At 36.5% G+C, this 26686-nt stretch overlaps 1 protein-coding gene across 1 annotated transcript in view; it reads right to left on the reverse strand.

Moving 5' to 3' along the window:
- The window catches only part of ZMYM2 (zinc finger MYM-type containing 2), a 97411-nt gene that overhangs the window by 52247 nt on the left and 18478 nt on the right, over positions 1–26686 (reverse strand). The window contains exons 3-7 of the mRNA XM_009279369.2: positions 23067–23190; positions 20943–21802; positions 13032–13317; positions 9273–9438; positions 8176–8388 (exon numbers count right to left, since the gene is read on the reverse strand). Of these exons, the coding sequence (XP_009277644.1) occupies positions 8176–8388; positions 9273–9438; positions 13032–13317; positions 20943–21792 (1515 nt within the window). The 5' untranslated portion in view covers positions 21793–21802; positions 23067–23190. The remainder of the gene's footprint in view (positions 1–8175; positions 8389–9272; positions 9439–13031; positions 13318–20942; positions 21803–23066; positions 23191–26686) is intronic.

Consider the following 26686-nt stretch of genomic DNA (forward strand, 5'->3'; position numbering starts at 1 on the left):
TAGGTTGCCCAGAGAGGCTGTGGAGTCCCCATCCGCGGAGATATTCAAAACTCAAATGGACACGGTCCTGGATGACCACCTCCAGGTGACCCTGCTTGAGCAGGGGCATGGACAAGATGACCTTCAAAGGTCCCTTCCAACCTCAAGCATTCTGTGATACAACCCAGGATACAGTTGGCCATCTTTGCTGCAAGGGCACACTGCTAACTCCTGTTCAACTTGTTGTCCAACAGCACACCCAAGTCTTTCTCTCCAAAGCTGCTTTCTTGGCAGTTATCTTCCATTCCAGATGAAGTACTGGCTTAATCTTGCACTCCCCATGATACTTCAATGGTAGATAAAAGTGATTATAGACAAAAAACCTGCAGATTCAAACTAGTTTCAGTTTCAAGTTTCCTTCAAAGATGGAATTAACTCAGAACCAAACCGCAACAGGAAGTATCACGCATTTTCCTTCCATGCACCACTTCTGGCAAATTCAAATCTACAGTGTTCTATAAAATATATGCAAGTTTAAGGACTACTATTTTAAGGAGAATTTTAAGCAAAAACACTTATCAAATTAGTAAAGAAAATTGTATCAATTAGATTACTAGGTACAAAAAAAATTGAGTTAATCCAGAGGCAAAATTTCTAGAGAATAACAGCCCAGTGCCCTCTGAGGGGAAGCTTGATGCAAAGTAGTCTGACTACACCTCTCCCTCACTACTCCACCTAGATTCTTCATTGAGATCTCATTTTAGCTAGATCCCATTGCATATTTGACCTCTTCCAAAGTATAAAGTCTAAGGTAAATGCAGAAGCGTGAATATTCTTCTGTTCTTACTGTATTTGATTCTAAACGTACTCATTCTTTCATGACTTGTTTGTATACCCTATTAGAGACTTAATCCTAGAAATCAGGTCTACTTCATGATAGGTATCTCATGATAGATAACTGAGAAAAGATGTATTATAAAACACTTCATGCGATTTGAAAATTCTTACGAGTTACTAGGTCTATATACATCTCAAATCTTCATTCCGTCCACTAGGACAGCGTTGAACTCAAATTGGCAACTACAAAAGTGGCTATCAAGACGCAAGACAAAACAGATGAATGGGATATATTCCAGAAATACAAGTCTTGTTGCAACAGAAATCCAAATTCCTGGAAGTAAAAGAGGAATTTTTATTCTTGCCATTATCAGCAATCATTTTAGAAGGAATCGATCTTCCTTTACATCTTACTGAAAGGATCATGAAAGCTGAAGTCTAGAGCTCTTCTTGCATACATCCTACTAAGAAGAAAGATCAAGCCCCAGAATAAGTATCAGACAAATACTGTAGTTTCATGGTATTTCAGAAATAAGCATCACTTCTGTTTGCAACTGAAACTAATGAAAATCTCTGTTCTTGTAACTTTCTGGCTACAAGAGTATTTCAATAAAGCTATTAGTGCCTTGCATCTAGGCATCTGTGCTACAGACTTTTATGCTTGACTGAAAAAAGCAGCATGATCTGCTTCACGTGCCTTCAGAAGGACAGAGAGCAGGATGAAGAACATGCCTGCAGTATAAGAGAGCATTCTTGCTACAACTTCTCACATGCAAGTACCAGTTGATCCAGAACACCAGAATACCAGCCAATTGCTACAATGCTATGTAGCAGCCCAAAGATTTGCCTCCAGTTGAAGGAAATGCTTTGCAGTTAAACTCATATGGTCTGTGGTAAGATAGATGGGTACATACTTCTCAATCTAGGCAAACTTCTCTCTGGTAGCTTTACAGAGTAACAGTTTCGGATTAGAAACAAGATAAATACCGGGAAAGCTTCCAGAAAAGAATATTCTGGGACAGAAACACAGTCAACCTGTGTTCAAATAGAAAGGTAAAGGGGTAAGAAGATAGAAATTTTCTGTAAGTAGAAAAGCAGAGATATTCACTACATGGAATTCTATGATAACAGAGATCCATTAGTAAGGCAATCAAGAAAATAGCAGCTAAACTACTTCAGATTTATTTGAAAGAAGCATGGTCCGGATGGATCCAGAAGCAACATGCACGTCTAAGAAAAGAACCAGATGTCAGCAGAATCTGTAACAGCAAAGAAAGAAGAAACCATATTATTTATACAGTCTTTTGAAATACTGCACCCAAATAATCTCTCCCCCAAGAATAACAACTATAAACTATTCCCCGCTCCAACAAAAGAGATTAAGATTAGTAACACCTCAAAAGCATTTGCCCAAGTCTTAAGAGCAAAAGCTGAAGTAATTGCTTTTGTGGCCCTTGAACACCAAGTGATTTGTGTTTACGTTCCATCAGCTGAACTTTGCAAACAGCCAAATCAATAACTTGTCCCGTAACTTTCCTTTGGCATCTCCAACTGCCAGTGCTCCCTCTTTTTGCCAGTTTTGTTCCTGCTCTCAAGACACTTGCCTTCATGCCTTCAAGAAAAGCAGAGCTGAAAATCCCATCTTCCCCTGCCTCAAAAAGCAAGTTACTTTTACACTAACTCAATGTTTCGTATTTCAGCTGTTTGGTTTGCCTTTTCTCCCTCTTCCCCTCAATCCTGTCCAATTATTCCAGGTACAACAATGCACGGATGTGGTTATATCCATCCTAACTCTGATACTTAGTCATATCACCTCCTTGCTTCCTCTTCCTAAGAATTTCCTGTGCTCCCACACAGATTACACCTCACAATTTTGACTGCCATCAGTACTTTTCTTCAAAACTACAAAGCTGCTTTAACATCTCTGATGTACCTATCTCACTTTATCTTCTAAAATATCAACAAAACAACATCCTGAACACTTACTATGAATGATATTCAGGTGCCTAAGGAAGCCGATTATATAGTTTTTATTGAAGAGCAGCAAATTCTACAGCCGAAGACAGACATTTAAAGCAGAAATGGCAAAATAAATGGTTCCAGAAACAGGAGTAAATAAAAGGTAGAAGAAAAGGTAGAAGAACGGGTAGTTTCTAGAAGGACTTGGTTTGCATCAGAGGCGCAAGGAACTGGAGGTATAAATACCAAGAGGCCTCAAAAAAACCCCCACACCACTAAGCAGGAAGGAAGGGGAATTGAATATTGCTTGGTTGATGAAGATTTCTGTCATTACCCCATCAACTATGGTAGATGGGGTAAAAAGTATCTAGCTTTTTGTAGAAGTGTACATAGTATCAGACTTCACTATTATCAGAGATTACTTCTTTCTCACTTCAGGTAATACTTAGTTTGGTATTAAGTAGTTTACCATATGAGGAAGAGATTCCACTATTAAACCACAGTTTGAACTGGCTGAAACCACAGAACTTCTCTTTAAAAGTGACCAGAAATTTAAATAAAAAATTGAAAAGTCAGTATTTCTAATACTTCAACGTAAAGGAGCTGTTCAACTCTCACAATTACTGGTTTTGTCAACAGTATTTACTCTTGAAGCAGACACTTGGAAACATGAGTTTACAAAGCAGTAACAACAGCAGGAAGCAGCAGATTTTATAGTTAATTGTACTATTGAAATAAAAAGGAAAGATCTGTCTTAACAGCAAAGAAGCACAGAAAAAGAACAGACACTGCATGGGACAAGACAAAGTTGAAAACCCTAGATGCTTCCACTGAAGTACTATGTGACAAGACATTCTAGCATAGCATTCAGTGAGATTTACACCAGTAGATAACAATACATTTTGTGAGACTAAATACAAACTCTACATAAGCAATGAATCATAAGTTGCAGAACTGATATGCATATTATTGTATACAGTGAAGGCTCCTAAACCCCTGCACACAGATAAAGCACATGAAATGAGTTTTAAGAGTTTCACAAAAGCAGTTTGGCAAGGACCAGAATTCGAAACAAGGAAGCACAACTGCCTAGGTTGGGTATTTGCTATTGCTTGTAAGTGAATGGCTTAAAGGGATGGCATAGCCTGGTTAGTCTTGAAACACGTTCAGTAATAAGTCTTCATCTAATTAAGGAAGTCAATCAAATGCACTTTTATTCAGTATAAATACCAAGGAAAATTTTCACTAGATTAAAAGATACTGCAAGCATCCTCTCCAACTAGGAAAATACTCTTTGGCTTGCATTCACCCAGTACTCACTTCATTCCAGAGCTATTAAGAAGCCTATGAAGAAATAGCCAGAGCTCGTTCCCCCCTTTTCTGACAGCACATGAAGACCGTAACTTTTAAGAAGCACCCAAAGCAAGTGAATTCCAGGTCATATTCTAACAAGAAGGATTTTAGCTAAGGAAACAAAGCAAAAAAAAAAAGTAAAGGAACATTTTGAACTAGAGTAAAGCATTAAATGCTTTCACGGCAGAATCAAGAGCACTGTGGATTGATCAGGCCACTAAGCAAAGCAGTTAAAGACTGTATTTTTAAAAGTAGACACAGACTCCACTTTATCTTAGTTGAACAGCTAAAAATTAAAAGGTATGGTTGGTTGCACAAGCCAAGTCACAGAATTCACTTGTTCCTTAGAACAAGGTTGTCAAGCTGTACCCAAATCCAGCAAACCAGGACACAAACAACACTGCAACTGCCTTGAAAAGGAAGTTGACTAAGTAGAGACAGAAAATATGTAATAGTACCAGAAACATTGAAACAACACATGTATGTGCTTTTGGTTAATATGTCTTCATGGCAGGTATATTTGGGGTCTGTTTCAATTTGTTGCATAGATACTAATTTTTAAATGAATCACTAAAAGTATTTTTTAAATGGTTAAGTTCTCATTTTAATTATATGAAATGCCTACTCAAATAAAATATTTCAGCATTTGCACAATTACAGACAATTTAGCCACCTCCTTGTCAGATGTCTCATTCTCTGCTACCATTGGTTTTTTGTTTTATTCATTTCGTTTAGCATCATTAAGTCCCTCTTGCCCCTCTACATGTGAAGAGTATGAACCTCAGTGCAACAGATAAAGAATTTACAATCTAGAAGTAGTTGTCGTCTTCAGGTTTAAAAAAAAAATAACCACTTCCAATAAGGGTTTTGTTTTGACATTTTATCTGAATTGTCACAGTGATTTTTTTGGAGGACGGATTTTATTGTTGTTTTCTCTTTTTTAAAAAAGCTTGACATGCACTTAGCTGTCTTCATGAACGGCTGTTGTGCCATCAGGAAATTAACATGCTCCTGCACATAGCCTAACTAATGCTCACTGTGGTTATGTCCATTTTTTTTTTTTTTTTTAATTTTTTAACAATTTTTTAATCTATTTATTTTTCATAGCTTTTTTAATATGAAAGAAACCTAAGCTCTGTAATTACTTCAGATTTAGGTAAGAAAGAACAGCCATCACCTCTCAGAAAAACAGAACACAGGATGCAATATTCATGAGTATTTGTGTCTCCATTTTAAAGCGGGTTCCGAAACTGGTACATAGAAAGCTAAGTGCATCCATCACCTTGAAAGGTGACTTAGGCACTTCAGAAAAAAACTACTCCCCATCCCAGGAATAACACTGTTTCTTGCTCCCACCAATGGTCTAAAGCAGAGGAAAGAAACCCTTTGTAGCTGATGGATTATTTGCACTCAGGTGGCCATTCCAAAAGCCACAGTAATTTTTGTTACCCACAATTTTAATTTTTTCATTCCAGGAAGAAAAAATGTCCATGATAAGTTACTGAAAATTAATTGTTCAAATCAGTGTAATATTTATTCAAAAAAATAGGGATGAAGTATATAGATAGGTACAAGTAATAAGAATCAGTTTTCATTTATTACTACTACAAATGTATAGCATATTGATAGGTGTATGACATTTACAATATAAACTGCTTAATACAAAACTCATACTAATAAGACCTATGTATTTTACAACTGTTTGTAAGAAAACATTTGCTAAAACCATTATGTGACACATGATAACTAGTTGTACAACACAATGCTGCAATCAAATGATACATCAACTTTTCCTATATTATTGATACCATTTTTATTTCAGTATGTAATAGCAACTCTCCCATATTCTCTCCTTCACCACTTCTCCCTTAAAAGCAAGATCTAATAAAAAATTTCCAAGAAAACATTGTTACGACTGAATAAAGCAACCTAAAATTTACCAATTGTGGTCCAATGAGTTGTCAGTGACATTTTCCAAAGTCTAAATTCCTTTTATAAAAACAGAATTCCTTGAATACATTCAGTTCAAAAAACCTTAATGTAAATGGAAGTTCAAACCTAAATAAACCCTGCTAGACAACTAAATATTCTCAAATAATTGTGTCCTAAGCAACTTTGGCACCTATAACAACATACACTACCACACTCCTAATTTTATAGCTTGAATTTCTCTTAATATCAAAAATACCCCAAAACCCCCAAACTCCAGGAACATTTGAAACCTACCAGTTAAGAATTACACTTCATCACCACTCCAAACCAGATGCACATGAGCACTAGAATTAAGCTTCTCACAGCCTATTACAGTTCCCCAGTACCAAGTATTTCCACAAAAATTTAAGAACGTGCTTAAATAAAGTCTGCTGTCAGAACTGAATACACCAAAACAATGTGTCTCAATTTTAAAGGTTCTCTTAAGGATCCTCACAATAACGCACAATACTCAATGCTACTTGTGAAGATTCCAGGTACTGCAAACTGCTCCTCTGCCCCAAATCAAACCAGAACATACAACTTGCTACCCATATCCTTCTCATTCTCAAATACATATCTAAACACAAAATACAAAAATATCTGAACAAATAAGAGTACAGACTGTAATGAGAGTTAAGTACAGATTTATCATGCGACCTCTCAAAATTCCACGTTCATTTCATAATTCCATGTGCAGTGCATGTTATACTGGTTGTGTGGGAATGTCTCAAGTTCAAAGTTAATCTCATGCCTTTTTGTTTCTTCGAGAGACAGTATTCAACGTTTCTTCAAGTCTTTCCATGGCTTCTGGGCATGACTATGTTTTTAGTATCTTGGAAACCTATCCTGTCCCTTTTGGTATAGCTGTGACAAAAGAATAACGCTTATGTTATGTTTTCAGTTACGCTGTTTACATATGCACTTTCCAGATTTGCTGTTTGCACATTGCATATACACAAGAACAGCCATCCCCAAAAGTATCAAAACTGAATGTCCAAAGAGAAAATACAAACATACATGATGCAACATTAAAGAACTTGAAAACATTCAGCACTGCACTCCCTTTTCTCTTGAATCATTGGTTTCTTAAAAATGGAAAGAGATGAAGAAAGAACCCAAAGCAATGTGTAGCACTGGGGCCACTCACATATTCAAGTGTGAACTTCAAAAGCAGATAAAGAAATTTCTTGCTAGTAAAATAGTACTTTCATATTTCATAACACTATCCCTACAAACTCAGAGCAGAATGTACCAAGCAAAAAACCCAAAGAAAAAAATTCCCAAAATTGCACATCCTCCCCCAAAATATTTAATATTTCAGAGCTATCCTATTATACCGTAAATACTGTGATTAACATTTAAACCTTCCAGCCAGTATTAGCAATGTTTCAGGGCTAAGCTGGCTCTGCAGTATGTAAAAGACATCAACATCAGATTTCTTGATTTGGATTATTTTTAACCACAACAATTATTACTGTCTTAACAGTCTTAAGAATAAATAAAAAACAAACCAAGTAAAGAAAATAAAAGCACAACATTTAACATGTTGAAGGATGAAAGTAACAATAAATTTCGAAATCCTGTGCTGTACAGTGAAGGAGATTAGACATAGTACAGGTACACAGCCAATGTGTAATCAGTTAGAGCACTCTCACAGCAATGTCCCATCTGTATGCTCTGCACATTTTTTAATGTTTCGATTGCATACAAGCGAGCTTTTCAATCTAAAAAAGATCACTTAAGGACCAGTAAGCTTGTGGGTCAGGCTTGCTATTAATATACTCGTAAGTGATACAGCCATTAGAGAGAAAACAAATTATGGACAGAAAGTTTAATTTTAAAGTTGTTTTCATTAATAACAAATAGGTATTGCTATTACAGCAACATGAAAAAAAGCCAGTAGTAAAAGGTCCATTCTGGCTAGTCTGCCCTCACTGGAATTAATTTCATTTTTAGAAGTCTTTGTTACTTAAGACTTCTAATGAGAATTAAAACCATGTTATGAACAACAGGATAAATTTAAGGAGTATTAATGTTTATTTAATTTTAATTTATAGGTAAAGAAGTAATTACCTGCTTGTATTCACCAACGCAGTTCTGACAACAGAATCTTTTCTGCTGACCATCAATAGTAAGAATATTGTTTCCAGCTCCTTTACTGGGCAAATACTCCCCGCAATGCTCACAGCAATTCATTATTAAACCATTTGCCATCCTGTATCTATTGAAGCAATGGTCACTGCACAGCTTATGAGTCATATTTTTAAAGCTAACTTCATGGCGAATCTAAAAAATAAAAATAAAAAACATATTCTATCACCACACAAGCATAAAGTTGCCTGAAACTACTAGACAAGCCAAAAGTCTTACATTCAAGTACAATAACTAAAACCAGATTATACTAGCTCACTATTTAAGAACAGAGATGCTTGAATTGACCATGGAATATAGAAACAGAAATTGGTGTTTCTGTTGTCTCCAAAGTTCTAGAAAAAGTCTTGGATCCATTTGTTCTTGTAGCCTAGAAGCAAAGATCACAGGGAAGGATGTAATAATTGCATATTAGAGCAGAAGGTCAATTTATGAAATTTTATATAATACTCAGTTTGCAGGCTAACAACATGGCATATAAAGACTGGCCAGACACATATGCTGTGTGAAGTTGCAGCCTGAACTATGGTGGGCCCAGTAATGGCATCAAGAGTAAATTAATACATTAATAAGAATTTAAAGTTATGTTTATTCTACATATCTCTAAAAAAATTTGCATAATCTTTCAAAATATACAGTAAAAATAAAGTAAAAAATACAGTAAAAATAAAGTAAATAATACAGTAAGTCTTGACTTTTTTCAACAGCAATTCTTCTACGTGGGAGATCTGGGTTATAATTACAAGATACTATGCCTAATAAAATTGTTGACAGTAGCTACAACATATCAGCAAAAGGCACTTCAAGTTTCTGAAACAAAAATCAAATATTAACCTCTTTGAATTCTTTCTTCAGTTGCTCTTCATGAATATTAAGCCTGTGTATCTTAATATATCACTGCATATGAAAATACTGAATCATATTTTAAATTTCCTTATTTTAAGTTCTCGTATTTCAGAATATAAGTTATTAATACTTTCATTACTGAGAAAGGTAAGAGAAAAAAAAGTCAACCAGACCTCAGTTAGTTTACCACAGATAGTGCATCTTGATTTATTCAAAACTCCTTTTGAGGGATTCTGTTTATCTTCATAGAAGGATAAACATGATGTACTGCAAAACTCCTGGAAAGACTCACTTGAATCAACTTGAGCAACAATGGTACCTTTCATTGTTGTTATATCTCTGAAAGACAAAAAAGCCCTCTAGTGTGCTTGTGTATAAATACATATATGTATTTAAACAGGAACACTTTACATCTTATAAGATTCATCCTTCCTTTTAATGCTTACATTTCAAACCAGTTTTGTGGGTGTACAGTTGTTAGTCACATGTCAAACACTAAGTTTAATAATATTTTTACAACTACTGCAAGCACAATGTATTTCCTGTGTAAAAACCTTTTTTTTTTTTTTTGGAATGGATTGATTTTTTCCCCCATTACATTATTCTAGAACCAAGTGATGTTAATGCACCATTAGGTACCAGCTATGGCAAACTCAATTTTATACAAAAAATTAACACAGCAAATAAACTAGCCCTTTTGCAACTTTTACAAAAAAGCTGTATTTAAGTTTCATATGAAAAATTCAGATTCATAGTAAAAGGAAAGAAATGGTCTTTATTTGTATATAACTCAATTTCCAGTATTAATCTCAGGATAGGATGAGGGGAAGAGAGAAGGTTTTCTCATAAATATAACCAAAAAGCTTAAAACTCTACCACAAGCTTGCCTAGAAGTTTTGTAATTTAAAATTTTTAAAAAAGTTAATTCCATCATTGAAGTTCCAAAGCACCTGAACAGTTCATGCAGTTGCCCATGAAACAGCACCAATTTAATGCGTTAAACCAGACAAGCAACCATCAACAAAATTCATTTGAAATAGAAAAAAACTTCTTCTAACCAAACTGACTTACAATATTTTTCACTGAAGTTAATTCTAGACTTCCTTGATCTTCAATTGTGTGCTACACACGCTGCAAATTTAGCAAAGTTGCTAACACCATGCTTGTCAGTGCACCTTTGTAATCAGGTCTCCCAAACTTCTAAGGTAATTTCTGAAGTAGTTTCAACTCTTAATCCCAAACTATCACATACCATAAATTAGAAGCAGTAAAGAGAAGAAATAAAAACCTCCCCTTTTGCCCTCTAAGTAAAAAAAAAACTATTATTGACATACAGGAAATGCTATTGGGCAGAAAATAAAAAATTGACTGGGCACATCTGGATCTCTATTGACATCACAATGGATCACCAGTTGGAAAAGACATGCCCCAGACACTCATACCTAGGAGCCCTTAAACCAGGATGAGAGGAAAACATTGTCTAGGGAAGTATACAGCATTTTTCCAGACTCCCTTGAAAATAAAACTTTTACCGCCCCTGGATAGTAACACTTGCAAGCCTGCCTTCTTCCATCAAAGGAAAATCAGCAGATTTTGGCTTGCCCTTTGGCAAGATAGTAAGGATTTGTGCTGGGGAGTGTTATCACTTCTGCTCTGCAAACAAAGCCAGAGCTCCTGCCCAGAGGAGCTTACAGTTTCTGGCTGGTTTCCACCAGGACTTATAAACACTATTAACTTGTATCAAAGCACATATTAACTTGTATCAAAGGACAAAAGTGTGAAGTCAAAAAGAGTAACACAAGTCAATAAAAATTATAAACACTAAGGAGAATGCGAGACATTTCCTACACTTTCCTTCTTATAATTCCTATGCTGTTTATGTAGTTACAAAGGTTCAGAAGAGTGCTAGAAAAGTGGTTTACAATACTTAAAAATTCTGACTTTTCAGATGGGGTTATACAATTTTTTTAAAAAGTTATTGTAGGCTTCACTTTTTCCACTTAAAGTAATCTAGATATTTGAAGATAAATCTGAGCATTACCTCTGAAAGTCTGACCTATGACATATCAACTATTATCATCATCTATCCAACCTACATTCAAGATCTCCTGGATTTTCCTCGAGTTCCCTTATCCTTTCACTGAACTGCAATCTGACAATGTTATGCCTGCTTTAGTAGGAAAAGAACACAGAAGGAAGTACAGAGCAAAGAGTACCTGGTTTGCTACCACCAGATAGCAAAAAATTGGCAATAAAGCAAAAAACAGCTGGATAAGATTGGGCTTCACAATGAAGCCATGCTGCAAAGGAACAATTTCATGCATATACTGCCTTCTGTTTAACTGTGATTGAGTAAGCAACTGCATACTAGCGGAAGAGAGAAGATCAACATCACCTCAAAAATTGTCAAAGGTGACTTTACAGAGGTTCTCTAGAAATCAAATACACTAAACAAACTATTTTATGTAACCCCAAAAGCTAGAAATGAGGTATTTTCCTCATCATTCAAAAATAAAGCCTTTGCATTTAGGGCAGTTTTACACGTAACCTCTTACAATACACAGATAAGTATCTCTAAAGTTGCAAGAGAGCACAGATTTAGCCATGAATTTTCAAGATTTCAGTCAGACAAGAAGATTAGACTAGTCATCTTTATGTATAATACAGCTAGCTGAATATAGTAGTCACCAGATTACTTCTAAAAAAAATAGTGTATAAACATGTACAAGCCAACAGAAAGAGTACAGAGTGCTCTTTTAACTACCTCTGTAGAGGCAAGGATTGAGAGAATTTGAGTTTTTACATGTATTTAAAAAAAGCTAAAATATCTTAGATCTGCTAGGTTTTCAGTGTACCAAGATATGAATACACAGGATAGCAATACTTCCTATAGTTTATTTTTACTGAGTCTCAAGGAAAAAGAAAAAAAAAAAGACATACTCAGATCAGTAGCTTACGTCTGAATACAAGCCATTAATCCACCACACTGCATACTGAAGTAAAACTTTTTCACTAGTTTAAATCTGCAATGGAGCAAAGACCACCCTCTCCAAAGCATTCATTAACGAAGGCAGTCTTTACTGCAAGCCTTCTTTAGTTCAGCAAGAATTCATCATTTAACCAGTGTCACTGCAGGGTGTACTGTATTGAGATTTTACTGAAAAAATATGAAAAAAGTGCAAGTATCTCAGTAATCAGTACACTGAAAGAAAATGATAGTACAGCTGTTTTGTACACCTAACACTACAATAGTACAATTATGGAAGACTTCTCTGGCAATTTTAAGTTTGGGAAATAATGAAAAATTACAAGTCAAACCTAACCGATAATTTAGAATAAGCCACTTCTAGGTATGCTTGTCACTCCCTCTGTACTGCCCACTTAAGGTATCTTCAGCTTCAAAAGTTGCCATAGTTGCCCCTAACTATGGGGAAAGCCTAAGGCTTCTCCTCTCCCCACACTGCCAACAGTGGAAGAGCTCCCCAATTTTTTCCAGCTTCTTGCAAGTATCAGTTTCTCCTCCTTTTAAAGCCTCTTGATTTTGTATCTTCATCTATCAAAATGCATGCTTTCTATACAACACAAGGTCCACTTTTTTTTTTTCATAAAGGATTCAGATATAAAGAATGTATCTTGTCACAGGATATATTATAACTTGGACACCTTGTCCTTAAAAAGAAACCAACAGTAATTTTTAGTGTATTGGCTTTCATAGAAACAATCTGCCATACTCCGAATTCAAAAGCTAGTAGACTTTTTATAGCGGACACAGTGAATTCAACATTTCCAAACAACATTAAAGTGACACTATATAAAGTACTTGTATAGTCAGATTTTATATCATTAATGAGGCAATTCTCATACATGCATGAGAATCTCAAGTATTAATGGATTTAGCTGCTAATATGAAACAAAATAAAAAAATCCCTTACTTTCTGCACATAACACAAAGTTTCTTTGGAGTGGGTTTGTGTGAGAATGATGAGAGGCAGGTAGTAGAACAAAAAAGGTGGGCTGATCCTTTTCGCTGATATGCAGTCTGTCCCTTTTGTAAAGGCTTTTTGCAGTTTGCACATGTGACTTTAACCTGTTTAGAAGGCTGCTGCTGGGCAGAAGGCTGAAAAATCTGTTTAGGAAGAGATGCTACAGGTGACAAGGAATCCACACCTGGTTGCTTCTGATTCCTAGGGAAGGAAGCTGACTGGGATATCCAAGAATCTTCAAGACAAAAAAAACACATAGAAATAAGTGAACAGACATGTACATATATATATAATATTCACAGATGTATGATCATAAAATAATTTTTCTGTTGAACTGACAATTAACAGAAGAAAGATGATATTTTAGAAATTCAGGTTTAAAGTAAAATGCTGGTTGATGGTACTATTCTCCATTGTTACAAAGCTTCAGAACACGAACAAGTTTCAGGATGGTCCCATCCTACATCTAGAGACAAGTTTTGCAGACCTCAATTTACTTGCACTGGGTTTGCAAACTGGCAATTTTATCTTCAGACAAGCAAAGCTGCAATTACCAACTGCAATTAAAAAAAAAAAACCAAAAAAACAGAACATGGAATTTCTAAACTCAGGTTTGAGATAAAACTCTGCAAAATTATAAGATCGTGAAATCTTAGATTTTCATTAGTTTTGTTACAAAGCTTTAACAAGCATCTGTAAAAATTTGTGTGTCCAGCCCCAGCGATAAACCCTAGAGCTGGGGTTCCCCATACTAGTTTCCTAGGAAAGTTCTCTGCAGCCAGAGAACTATACTGCAGTTAGACTGAAACACAGTGGCTCCACATCTGGGATCTGCATCTATGTCATTGATTCCCGTAACAGTTCCTGTTTTTCTCAATAACCTTTTCAACGCAATGAATACCACTTAAAGTGCAAACTGGCAAAGTCATGAGAGTTCCAAGTCTTCCTCAGTAGAAATCAATGAGCCTAGAAAATAATATTTCATTAAGTTCTGGCAGTACACAAATCCATGTCCCTGTGTTCCAGACTCCACTAGTCTTCCATCTGTATTTTTGGACACCAGACTACTATGGAACAAAGTCATCTTTGCCCAATCTTTTGTAGCATAACATGCTACAGAGTAACTTGCATACAAGAACTTAAGTAAAACTTTTTCTCCAACAGGAATACATCTAGAAAGATCACGTGCTTCTGTTAAATTACATGCTTGGTATCTTGGTTTGGAGCAGAATATACAATTCTGGGAGAAAAAAAGTCCCCCAATAAAATGTAATTTCTAGGCTTTTCTCTGGAATTTAAACTTTCATTTTAAATAATTATCACCAGAACTTAGGAATGTTGAGCTTCTGAAGAATGCCAAGAATGATACATTAGTTAAGCATGAATTAAAACCTGAATAGGAACTTCTTTCCATTGTAAGAATCATTTACACACATTTTCAATAGTATGTGTCAGCTATCCCAAATACTGTCACAGCACTTGGGAGTTACCGTTCAAGCTTTTTATTCCCACTTACTGAATAGTAAACACCTGCATAAATATTACTGTATTTGGTAATACTTGTGCTACTACTTTTAAGTAAAGAGTAAACACAGCATTTACTGTAGCTAAATAAAAATACTTTGAATGTCTAATTGCAGTAACTCGGTGTATTCCTGGAGTGTTACTACAGCTAGTATTAACAACCAAATGTAAGAAAGATGATTTTGAATTCTATAACTTCAGATAACAAAAACCTTAACCTATAGACTTCAGCAACTGCCCCTACCTTATTCTTAAGGGACATTATCTTGGTCCACAATCATTCATTAAATAGAAGGCACCCTTTCTTCATACTATTTTCTAAAGTACTCTCTTTCCCAAAGAGGGTTTTATTAACAACACATTCTGCTGCAGCGTTTTAAAATTAATTTTAGGGACAAAGTTCTAAGAATCCTTGTTACAGCAACAAACAACATACATTCCTTAGAAAGTAGAAGATAATTTTCTGGTGTGACTTTGTAGCTGTCAAGGATGTCTTATTTCTCAGACATGTAAGACAAGTTGGACATTTACCCATTGTAATGCTTGAGGGTAAACAGAAGAGCTGGAACAAAGAGGTGAGGGGAAGAGGGAAAGGAAGCAGAACAAAACACATTCCTCTTTAAACCATTGAAGAAGTTTACCTTTGAAGGCATGAGTATCCATACTGACAAACTAAGATATGTTACCACAGTGCTTAAAGTTAAAATTCACCTGAGTGCCCTCTTCAAACTTTTCTATACTATTATGGTCTACTACCTCAGATATATTTATATCCTGGTAGCACCTTATCACCTCAAAATATTTTGAGATTCTCCTCTTTTCTCATAGGTTTCAAGTGGGAGCACACTGTATCTCCTATCAGGAATACGTAGCATGCGCAGTAGTTACATGTGCTTGTAATTCCAGTAGCACTCAACTGCCACTCACAAAAACTTGAGTTTGCTAGGCTCATTTGGGTTTGAAACTTTTACCATGATTTCCTAGTACCTCATTAAGATTATTTCAATATTTCCTTAGTATCTTAAAGCTTCAGACAGCCTCCCTTAATTGACATTGTTTCATTTCTCCTTCCACAAACATACCACAAGAACATTTTAAGATCTTTTTGCTGTTCCTTTTTTTGCTTTCACTTCTTCCACATCACACCTTCATAGACATTAAATTTTTATATTGTGACTTTTCTTCACATCTCATTTTTTAACCATGTTACCTCCTCCACTTTATATTCTCTACAAAGGATCTGTAAAATCTGTTTTTCATGTCCTTGAACTGAGAAGGTGTATCACACTTCCTTAGTTGATTCCTGATGAGTTTCCATGCCCCACTGCCCTTATATCTTCATCCTTCAGGTTCCTATATGCAATTCTTTAATGGCCAAGTTTATGAGACTGTACAGTTTCATGTTCAATTTCTTCTTACTATAATGGCTGTTCAGGATGTTCCCATTCTTTCGCACTCATTCCTGCTTTAAACTGCTATAAAATTATTCCTTACTCTCATTACACCAATACATTTATTTGTGGAGCCATCTTGCAAAAATGGCTCAACAAAACTATGTCTTTTAAGAAAAGCTGAAAAAACCGGATCAGCACAACTTGGGGCAGAGGTGGGGAGGACAACAGTAATAAAGTTTTAGAGAGATATGCAGCTCTTGAAACATATTCAGCTACATCTGCATTAATGACCTGGTTCAGATCAGGTCAATTCTAAACTGCATCCTCAATTTACTAGGTGTTGGTTCTGTTTTTGGAGCAGTTTTGATGCACAAAAACTAGATTCCGTTCAGAGAAACAAAACCTAAGTTCCAGTCCAAAAGCCCTTGAAACTCATGTACATGGACTTCTGTTCATCTACCTGGACTTCTCCAAGACCTTTCATATGGTCCCCCACAACATTCTTGCTGCTAAATTGGAGACATATGGATTTGATGGATAAGGAATTGGCTGGATGGCTGCATCCAAAGAGTAACAGTTAACGGCTCAACATCCAAGTGGAAACCAGTAACGAGCTGTGTCCCTCAAGGGTCCGTACTGAGACTGATACTATTTAATATCTTTATCAACGACAGACAGTGGGATTAAGTGCACCCTCAGCAAGTTTGGAGATATCAACCGCACCACTCAGCTTGGTGTTAAGCTAGAGGGAAGGGATGCCATCCAGAGGGACCCTAAAAGGCTTGAGGAATGGGCCCACATGAACCTCGAAGCTCAAACAAGGGCAAGTGCAAGGTCTTTCACCTGGGTCAGGGCAATCCTCAATACCAGTACGAACTGGGCGATGAATGGATAGAGAGCAGCCTTGCAGAGGACTTGGGGGTACTGGTAGATGGAAAAATTGGACATAAGCCAGCAGTATCTGCACTCGCAGCCCAGAAAGCCAATCGTATCCTGGGCTGCATTAAAAGAAGCATGGCTAGCAGGTCGAGGGAGGTGATTCTGCCCCTCTACTCTGCTCTGGTGAGACCCCATCTGGAGTACTGCATCCAGCTCTGGGGTCCCCAATACAATACAAACATGGGCCTGTTAGAGCAGGTCCAGAGGAGGGCCATGAAAAATGACAGAAGGCTAGAACACCTCTCCTGTGAAGAAAGGCAAAGAGTTGGGGTTGTTCAGCCTGGAGAAAGGTTGTTCAGCTGGAGAACAGAAGGCTCTAGGGAGACCTTATTGCAGCCTTTCCATATAAAAAGGGGGCTTATAAAGGAAGACGGAGAGATACTTTTTACCAAGACCTGTAGCGGCAGGGCAAGGGGCAACAGTTTTAAATTGAAAGAGGGTAGATATAGATTGGACATGAGGAATAATTTTTTTTTTATGATGAAGGTGGCAAGACAGTGGATCAGGTTGCCCAGAGAAGTTGTGGATGCTCCATCACTGGAAGTGTTCAAGGTCAGGTTGGACAGGGCTCTGAGCAATCTGATCTAGTAGAAGATGTCCCTGCCCATGGCAGGGTGGTTAGACTAGATGACCTTTAAAGGTCCCTTCCAAACCAAACCATTCTATCAATGTATTCCAATACTTATTGGGGACATTAGGTTCTGAATTAATGTGTTCATTAATTCTGTTATGCACCTACTGCTTCCCATACAGTGGGGGCATCTAGATGAGGGGAACAGACTAACACTGATCCAGAAGAAATCTTCCAAACCACATACAGAATCACAGAAACATTTAGGTTAGAAAAGACCTTTAAGATCATCAAGTCCAACTGTAAACCTAACGCTGCCAAGTCTACCACTAAACCATGTCCCCAAGCACCACATCCACATGTCTTTTAAATACCTCCAGGGATGGGGACTCAACCACTTCCCTGGGCAGCCTGTTCCATGCTACAACCTCCTTTCGGGTAGTTGCAGAGAGCAGTAAGGTCTCCCCTGACCCTCCTCTTCTCCAGGCTAAACAACCCCAGTTCCCTCAGCCGCTCCTCGTAAGACTTGTGCTCTAGACCCTTCACCAGCTTTGTTGCCCTTCTTTGGACGTGCTCTGGCACCTCAACGTCCTTCTTGTAGTGAGGGGCCCAAAACTGAACACAGTATTTGAGGTGCAGCCTCACCAGTGCTGAGTACAGGGGAACAATCACTTCCCTAGTCCTGCTGGCCACACTATTTCTGGCACAAATACATGTAACGTATTTGCCAGAGCCTCACCATCAACAATTTTGATCTACTATTTTTCTAACAACATGTAGATGTCACATGTCCTAATTTCTTTGTCACTAGGGGAAAAAAAAAAAAAAGAAGTATCAGGAAACAATACATGTTTGCATCTTCAAGGCTTCAAATACTCTACAGAGGAAGCAAACACAAATAATAGATCTTGTCCAAGATGCAAACTAGAATGTCTTTACGTAACAGACTAGTTCTGAGATTTGCAAAACTGCTCTGTAAATTGATGTATTAAGTCCTTACGCAAAGTTTTGACATTCAACAAATGCCAACTAGCAAATCCCTAAAGAAAGTTGTGGTATCTGAAAACAAAGTTTGCTATCCAACTTCTTACATCCTATTTCTGAACTATAAGCAGTGTTTCTCAATCCACGATCTTGAAATTATATAAATCAAATCATTTTCATCATCAGTAGGCTTAAATTAACTAAGCAGGAATCTCCACGTCCATTGGAAATATTTTAGAAATCTGGAAATCAGAACAGATGGAACACCACTGATCCAGAAAAGATTAATCTATCCTTAGCAATCATAGACTGGAATTGTGTAGAATACATTAAACATATTTAACATCAAATGCTTCCTGTCATATTATCAAAGTTTCTAACAGGCAGGGTTAACTTCTACTGACAAGACCTTCTAGAAGACAAGGAGGCAACTTCCAGGGAAAAAGAACAAAATTGAAACTTGTATCTTGCAAACCTTTCCTTTACATCTTTGCAAGTACAAAAACCTGTAAATGATCCGCACCTACCGTGTTTCAGGCTTTTTCTTGTGTAAAAGCCATTTCCACTATAGCTGTCTCTCCTCTTTCCTCCTCTTGTTTCTTCTTCTCATGTTCTTTGTCATTTTTCTAATTCCTCTCGTTTGGTATTTTTCTCCTTCCCTTTTACCTGTGGCAGCCCTTCCTGCTTCCTTTTGAACCTACTGCTCTATTTTTCACATACAAAGACCACAGCCATAAAAAAATCCTGTATATGTACACCCCGAAATACATCTTTCACATCCACTTGTAAACCTATTTTTTTCCTCCCTTCTGAGTGAGTCTTTTTCATCAAGGCCCTAAAAGGACTCCCAGCCACTACTCCTGTCTCTCTGGATTCAATCTATTTCAATATTGCTACGGTCCCTGCCTATCAGACTTCATACCAGCAAATTTCTGGTGTGTCTCTGTTAATCACACCAAAAATAAAAGTTCAGTAGTTTAAAGGAAAGCACATGCTTATTTTCTTAAGATGTGCTTTTCCCAAGAAAAACAAAGGCACTACTTTAAGGTAACAGTCATCCACGACTACTTGACCATCTGTGATAACACAATAATCATACCCCATGTCTAAAAGGGATCAACCAGCAATAGTGGGAATATTGGTTTTAAGAGATTAGGAACTGAATTTCTAAATTATTCAGTGAGACATCCAGACTATAAAAGCTTCCAGGCTTTCAACTTCAGAAGTCAAATTTTGAAATCAGTTTCAAGATTAACACAAAAAACCCACAACCTAACATCCTACTTAAAGCTTAGCTTCATACTGCCATTTCCATAATACAATATGAAAGGTATTAATACTTTTACAAAAGTATTTGGTAATATATGACCAAATTGAAGAACTGTGCTATTTAAATATTTGTTGAAAAACAGGTTAAAAAAAAAAATCTGTGTTTTAATCAGCATACAAGCAAGTTAAAAAATAGTGCATTAACAAGGGTCTACTGCACCTAGATTATAATTGGTTTAAATTTTCCTTTTAAAATGACCCTAACTAGTCTGAAGTTAAACCTGTAGCAAAAGTGGTAATTTGGCCCACTTCTAGCCTAACAGGGCAGCAGTGTACCAGTATATGTTGGAACTTGGAAGATTTTAAATTGCTTATGTGAAAGCTTAAATTCTGTAGACTAGCAATTCCAGAAGACCATTCATGGCTGCTTCATTTGGCTTTTAGCAATACCTGTTTACTTGCTAAATCAGGAGACAATATACTGCTATTTACACAGATATAGAACAAAACCAGCCAAATCAAACTAACTAATATTGTATGATATAAATACATATTATCACAGGCGACTAAATAGCAATTATAAAGTGTATATAACTTACTGCAGGAATATGTGAGTCCACAAGTAACTAGGACCCTGTTTTGTTAAGCATTGTAAATACCAAGAATTGCTTAGTATGCAATGAGTTACGACAGCTAGCTACTTACAACTTAAGATCTGACTTTCAAATTCAGGTTTTCTGCATGTCAAATTACATTCAGACGGCAAGACAACAGATCAGTAAAATAATACTTAAATAACTTTGATGCATTATACTAGTCACGGAACTGCACAAAAAGGTACAAAAGTTACATAGATACATTAACCTTTATTTGTGTCAATTAAAGGGGTATACTTAAGTCATAAAGAAAGCTTTGCTTTAGATACAAATACTTGCATCTCAAAACATATGAAGGTATCACTAGCTGCTAAACTGGGATAGTTTACCTACCTAACACATTATGTCATGGAGCATATTTTATTCCAGAGTCACCCATAAGGTTGTGATGGGGATGAAGGGAACCAACATCTTCCATATGAATTAAGCTAAAAAACTAAGCAGTGCTACTGCCAAAAATATTTTATTAACATTCTATTATTTATTTTCAGCTTTTAAGGAAATGTTCAGAATTGCAACTTACCAGGATTATGATGAGTCACAGATTCTCCATTTTGAAATACATCTCCAGCCACGTTCATTCTACCAGGATTGAAAGGTCCTACACCAGTCTTGGTCTGTGAAGTCAAAGATGGGGTGTATGTTTGCATATTAACACCAAAATTACTTGACTGCAGTCCGTTAGATACATCTCCCAAGCTGGCATTCTGCAGTGATGTAACATGTGTAATCATTAAGTTCATGTCACGCCCTTCAGCATTTTCTAAATGACCATCACTCACAGAGCTCATAGCACCTGTTTCTAATGTAGTAACATTAGCAATCTGAATTTCAGAGTCTGGTTCTGTGGTTATACCACTATTACGTATTCCTGAATTTACCTTACTTCTTGAAAAACTGGAAGCTGAGAATTCCATATCATTGGTTCTATTTTTACACTCTGGAAGTCTTCGTTCATTAAAACTGGAAGCATTCTTCTCTTGTCCTTGATTTGTTTCAATGTCTTCTTCATCATCAATAATAATAGTTTCACTTATACTCCCCTTTTGCGAATTTAAGTCTTTTGGAGGAGGAAGCATTTTGCAATCATTCCCTTGAAGTTCTTCATTTTTTGATGATGTAAATGCAGTGTTTCTTTGATCTGCTATCAGTGATGTAGAATTTTGCGGAGGTTGTATAGGTTCAATAAAAACTACATCATCGTCATCTTCTATAGGCGAGTTTTGGAATTTATTAGGTCTAGAAACTAAAGAACTTGGTGGACCTCCGAATGTATTTCCTACATTTGCAAGACCTGCTGCCATGGTGGTATTCCCTAGTAGACCAGGAGTATGTTCAGAGAGTTCTAATCCTCCCAGAGGACTTGTGTCCATTCCAGGTCTGCTGTTTAAAGAAAAACATAAAGCAAGAAAAAACACACCCAACTTCAGAGTAAGACATAACTTTCCAATAACAGTTCTTAAAAATAACTACAGAATTAATAGTTCCAGCTTTTACTTTGTTTTCTTCCTGACATCATGTAAATAAAAAACAAAGTTTCTCTATGCTCTTCTTTGAATGTCTTTCATTGATTTACTTTCTTATCTTATACAAGCAAAAAAATACTGCCATTACCAACAGTTCCCACCCAACAGCTACTCATCATTATGTTTAGCAATACATACATAGGAAATAGTTTTTGATGGTATTTATTACATGATCCTGATTTCTCAGTCCCTTTCCCACCCACATATGCACACAATGATCCTGTAACACTGCTTTTGCTAGACTGCAAAGCAAGATCAAAAGTTAGACATGCAGAAAGAAAATGTGAATTCCTATTAAATTTCATTCCTATTAGAAATGTTACAGTTTCAATAAATTTATACAATAAAAGACTGAAGCGCATATCCAAGTGCCTAGCAAAAAAAAAAAGCAACTTCATTTTGCATATTAACAACTTCGACATTCAACTGGTTTTCCCCCAACCCGATACTGCCAAAGCTCCTTAGGTGGCCCCAATGTAACTGGAAAACAGAAGTAATCAAGAGAGATATACAACTGCTGCACATCACGAGAACAGCTACATTATTGAGCAGCGGAAGGTGCACAGCAATCTCTCATTTCCAGCCACTACCAGAGGCAGCTCATTTGAGGTCCTGGCTTACTACCTCATGCTCCACTGCAGCTTTCAACAACTTTCTCTCTTTTCTTTTTAACAGCAAGCAATGCTTCTTCAGGCTCCTTCCAAGCAGCTACTTTGCCTGCGGGGTTCTGTTTGCTTTTACTAATTGTTCAGTTTGGGGAATCTGTTGTTTATAATTGTCAATTCTACCATGAATTTAAAAAATTATAAAAGGCAACCTGGATATACGATTTCTGTACCTGTAATTCCAAACCAGTATATAATCGGTGCTAAAGGACCTAAGATCTCTCTAAAAGACACCTGTACTAAAAATCAGTAAATTAAATTTATCTTGATATACACAACAAGAAAAATACAGACATAATTACATGATAAATTGGGTATGTCTTGGAGTATACAATAATGTGTGACATGACTGAGTTTCTGTGAAAGGCTAGAAGTAGCTTTCTGTGCTTTTTAATAAGTCCTTTATAAAGGAAGGTAAATAGAGGAAGTAGAAATATCCTGCTTATCAATACTTACCCATCCAGAAATCCACTGCAATCTCTTTACCTTAATAAGTTGCTCCAAGAGCTTTTATTTTCTTTCCTGTGGGGAACCTGCTCTTCTTGAATCAAATTGCTGCCCTCCACAAAAGCAGTGTGTTCTGAAACAGGGTTAAAACAAACATTAGATAGCAAAAACAGCTTCTTCATCTCAAACCTCTTCTACCAACTATGTTCATAAACTGAATTCCTTCTAAATTTACAGTTTAAGTTCAAACCTGACTTTTAGCACTATCATCCTACAACATTAGAGAGAGAATGTCAGTCTATACAATCACTGCCGTGAGTAAAGCAGCAACAGTACTGTTTATTCTAGATTTTCCACTCTGTCACATCACATTTCCAGAATCCTTTGTTTGATGCTTTATAGATAGATGGAAAAAAATACAATGTTCAGTAAGAGACAGTCAGACATAACTGCAATTAAGTAATCAAACACTAGAAATAAATGGTTCAAGTAAACTGAGCTAGAGAAAAGAAACCTTAGCAGTTACATCTCTTTGCTTTTTATCACGTCAGCCTCCCTGATGCTTGTAGCAGAATACACTACACTAAAATTAAGATATAGCAAAAGGAAAATTACAGAACATACATTATAAATCAGGCTTACAATGCAATAAAAACCTTTACATTGCTAATAATTTTCAAATTGTATATATGCACTGCAGTGATACTTAGCACAGGTTCAGGCATCCATAGCTTACATTAACACGCGATCATTCACAAGAGACTGAAAATGTTCAAAGTTCAAGCCTATATTTATTCTTCAGGTTTTAGAACAGTCATTCAGTTTCCCAGACTTGACAGCATTTTTAAAATAGAGAGTATCAACTTGTGTGGTTATCTACTGTTTGAAGACAGCCCTTAAAATCCCCAGACAGCAAGAGGCCCAGAGGAATAAAGCTCAAATATTCTGCTACGCATTTACAACATTATTCAAGCCCTCTTATCCATTAACTGAGTGGGAGCGAGGTGGGGGTGGGGGGTACCAAACAGCAAAGCTGTGAACAAGATTAATCCTAGAAGAGAGGCGACCACCTTTTAATTCCTTCATATGTTAGCCTTACAGCCTAATGCTGTTATGTAATAGCATTTGAACTACAATAAAGGTAACGTTCTATTGGAATGAAGGACGGTTTCTTACCCCCCCAAAAAAAAAAGAAAAATTGTATTATCAATGCAGTTGGCTTGTACCTCCCTGGAAATCAGTCAGTTACACTGAAGATTAATTTAATCCAATATTCTCTTTTACCTATCTTACTTTTCCCTCTAGGGCTGAATAATTCAAAGTTAGATTTCTCCACGTCAGTTTTGGCTGAAAAGAATTCATTCAGTTACCTGATTCTTAAAGTTTCCCAGGTTTATTCCATATATTTTCTTTCTCTACAAGGACAAAAGCATTGCAAGCACATAAAGTTTTTAATAAGGTTTTAAATATACCTGAACAGATTGGAGCAAAGAAGAAATGAGACTATGCCAAGACTATACCTCAGGCCTGACTCAAACCTTTGCCATTCCTATTTTTACTGATCCTTAGTAGAAAGACAGGCTTGGGCTGTATTACAGTACATGCACATAATATGTAGCAAAGGTAAGACCCAAAACATTTTTTTTTGCCTAAATATATTTTTTTTTCCACAAAGGCTCTTAAAAAGGTTTTAGTGACCTGTATTATTAGGTATGACATAAAAAATAAGAAAAGTTTATGTGCTTAACTGTTAGTGCAGAGTCATAAGTAAAATCTGCATATATTTCCTCACAAATATCAGCTCCTACCTCTGCGAGACTCAGCAGCAAAACTACCAAAAAAAACCCAGATTTTTTTTTTTCCCCTCCACAAAAATCTGCAAAATGAGGCTGCTTGTTTTCTAGAAGTGCTAGTACCAAGGAGAAACACAAAACCTACACAGGCAATGTCACAGTCAGTATTTCTAAACGAACAACTACCAAGAAAAGAATGATCTACAGAGTGAAAAGAATAGGTTTAGAATGCGAAACTAGGAAAAACCTCACAACTGGTAACAGCGAAAGATGCTTAACAATAGAAACATAATTGCTAAAATCCTGTAAGATTGATTAGACTGATCACTGGATGAATTGTTGAGACTTTGGAAAAAACCCAATAAAACACAAACTGGTGAGACCTAGTCTGCAGAAAATACATGTTCACTACTGCTGCAGAAGGAGCTCAAGGCTTTGTGGTAGTGCACAGGCACCAAAATTACAGCTGGATGGAAACAGAGGCACTACCAATATACAACAGTCCTTCCTGAACCAGGCTTTGTGTGTCCTCCTTTTAAATTAGGCTACATCACTCATCTATAAAAGTCTTCATGATGAAATAAATTACAATCCCATAGCTACATTAAAGGTTTAATTGCTAGAAGAAATAAAAGGCAAAATGCAGGCACTTCTCTGGAAGGATGACAAATACTACAGCTTTTAAGACAGCCAGCTAGGTAATGCTTCATAGGCCAAGTCTTAACTCCATAGTTGAATGATAAAATAGTTTTAAATTTATCATGAATTGCAGAAATTGGGGTGGGGTGTGTGTCTACCAAAAAAAAAAATCAATTCCATTTTAACAAAAGCAGAAACTGGAATTTAAAAGCCTTTACTAAGTGCCATTAATAACACCTGGGATGAAGGTGACAGAAGAACACAGTCATGGCTATGTACACTTGGAGCAAAGTCACAAAAATCAAAAAGAGTCACTGAAATCCAGCCAAAACTACAGTTCCACCAACACAGGGCACTTGAAACAGACATCCCAAGTAGGACCAGCATGCGCAAGTGCTTCTGTATAAAGGCTAGAAGCCTAAAAATAAAAAAGGGAAACTTGAAAGACTGCTTTTGAGAGAATGCATAACTGAGACCTTCAGAAGTGAATGGATGAACAAAATTCAGGAGGCAATATTATACTAAGGTACAAACACAGGAACAAGAAGAGAGTGATTGATTTACCCCAGTGAAGGAAAGCTACTTTCTGCTAGGAAGGCACAGTATCCTAACTAAATAATTTACCTCAACAGGTACTGTGCTACATTTAAATTCCATATGCAAACTAGAAGAAATAGCGTATTAATGGTATACTATCAATCACTTCCACTCAACGGTGACAGCACACGTGAGATAAGGGAAACGAGAGACTGCAAATAACTAAAGACTTCAACTACTGTTGTGCAGACTAGGGGAAGAGGACAGACAAAAAAAACCCACACCCCACCAAAAAACACCAAAAAACCACCCACCACTGAATGATGGTGGCAAATTCTTACGACACAGCCAACTGCAACCAGCTAGAAGACTAACAGGAGGAAAAACAACTCCTGATCTAATTCTGAGCCATGCAACATAGTTCAAGATGTAATTATCCAGACAGCACTCCAGAAGAGCTTATTTAAGCTCCCAGGGGAATAAAAAAAAATAAAATTAAAAAATCATTACTTCAACATTTGACTTCAAAAAGGAGAACAACATAAGTGTGAGAAACCCAGTTAAAAGGAAATGAAATGGAGCCGCTAGAACAAAAAGCTTCTTGAGAGCATGAAGGCCATTTAAAAACTCCCCATATTAAGTATACAACCAATGTACATA

This window comes from Aptenodytes forsteri, unplaced genomic scaffold (assembly GCF_000699145.1).
Source record: "Aptenodytes forsteri isolate BGI_AS27 unplaced genomic scaffold, ASM69914v1 Scaffold307, whole genome shotgun sequence".
Taxonomy (NCBI): domain Eukaryota; kingdom Metazoa; phylum Chordata; class Aves; order Sphenisciformes; family Spheniscidae; genus Aptenodytes; species Aptenodytes forsteri.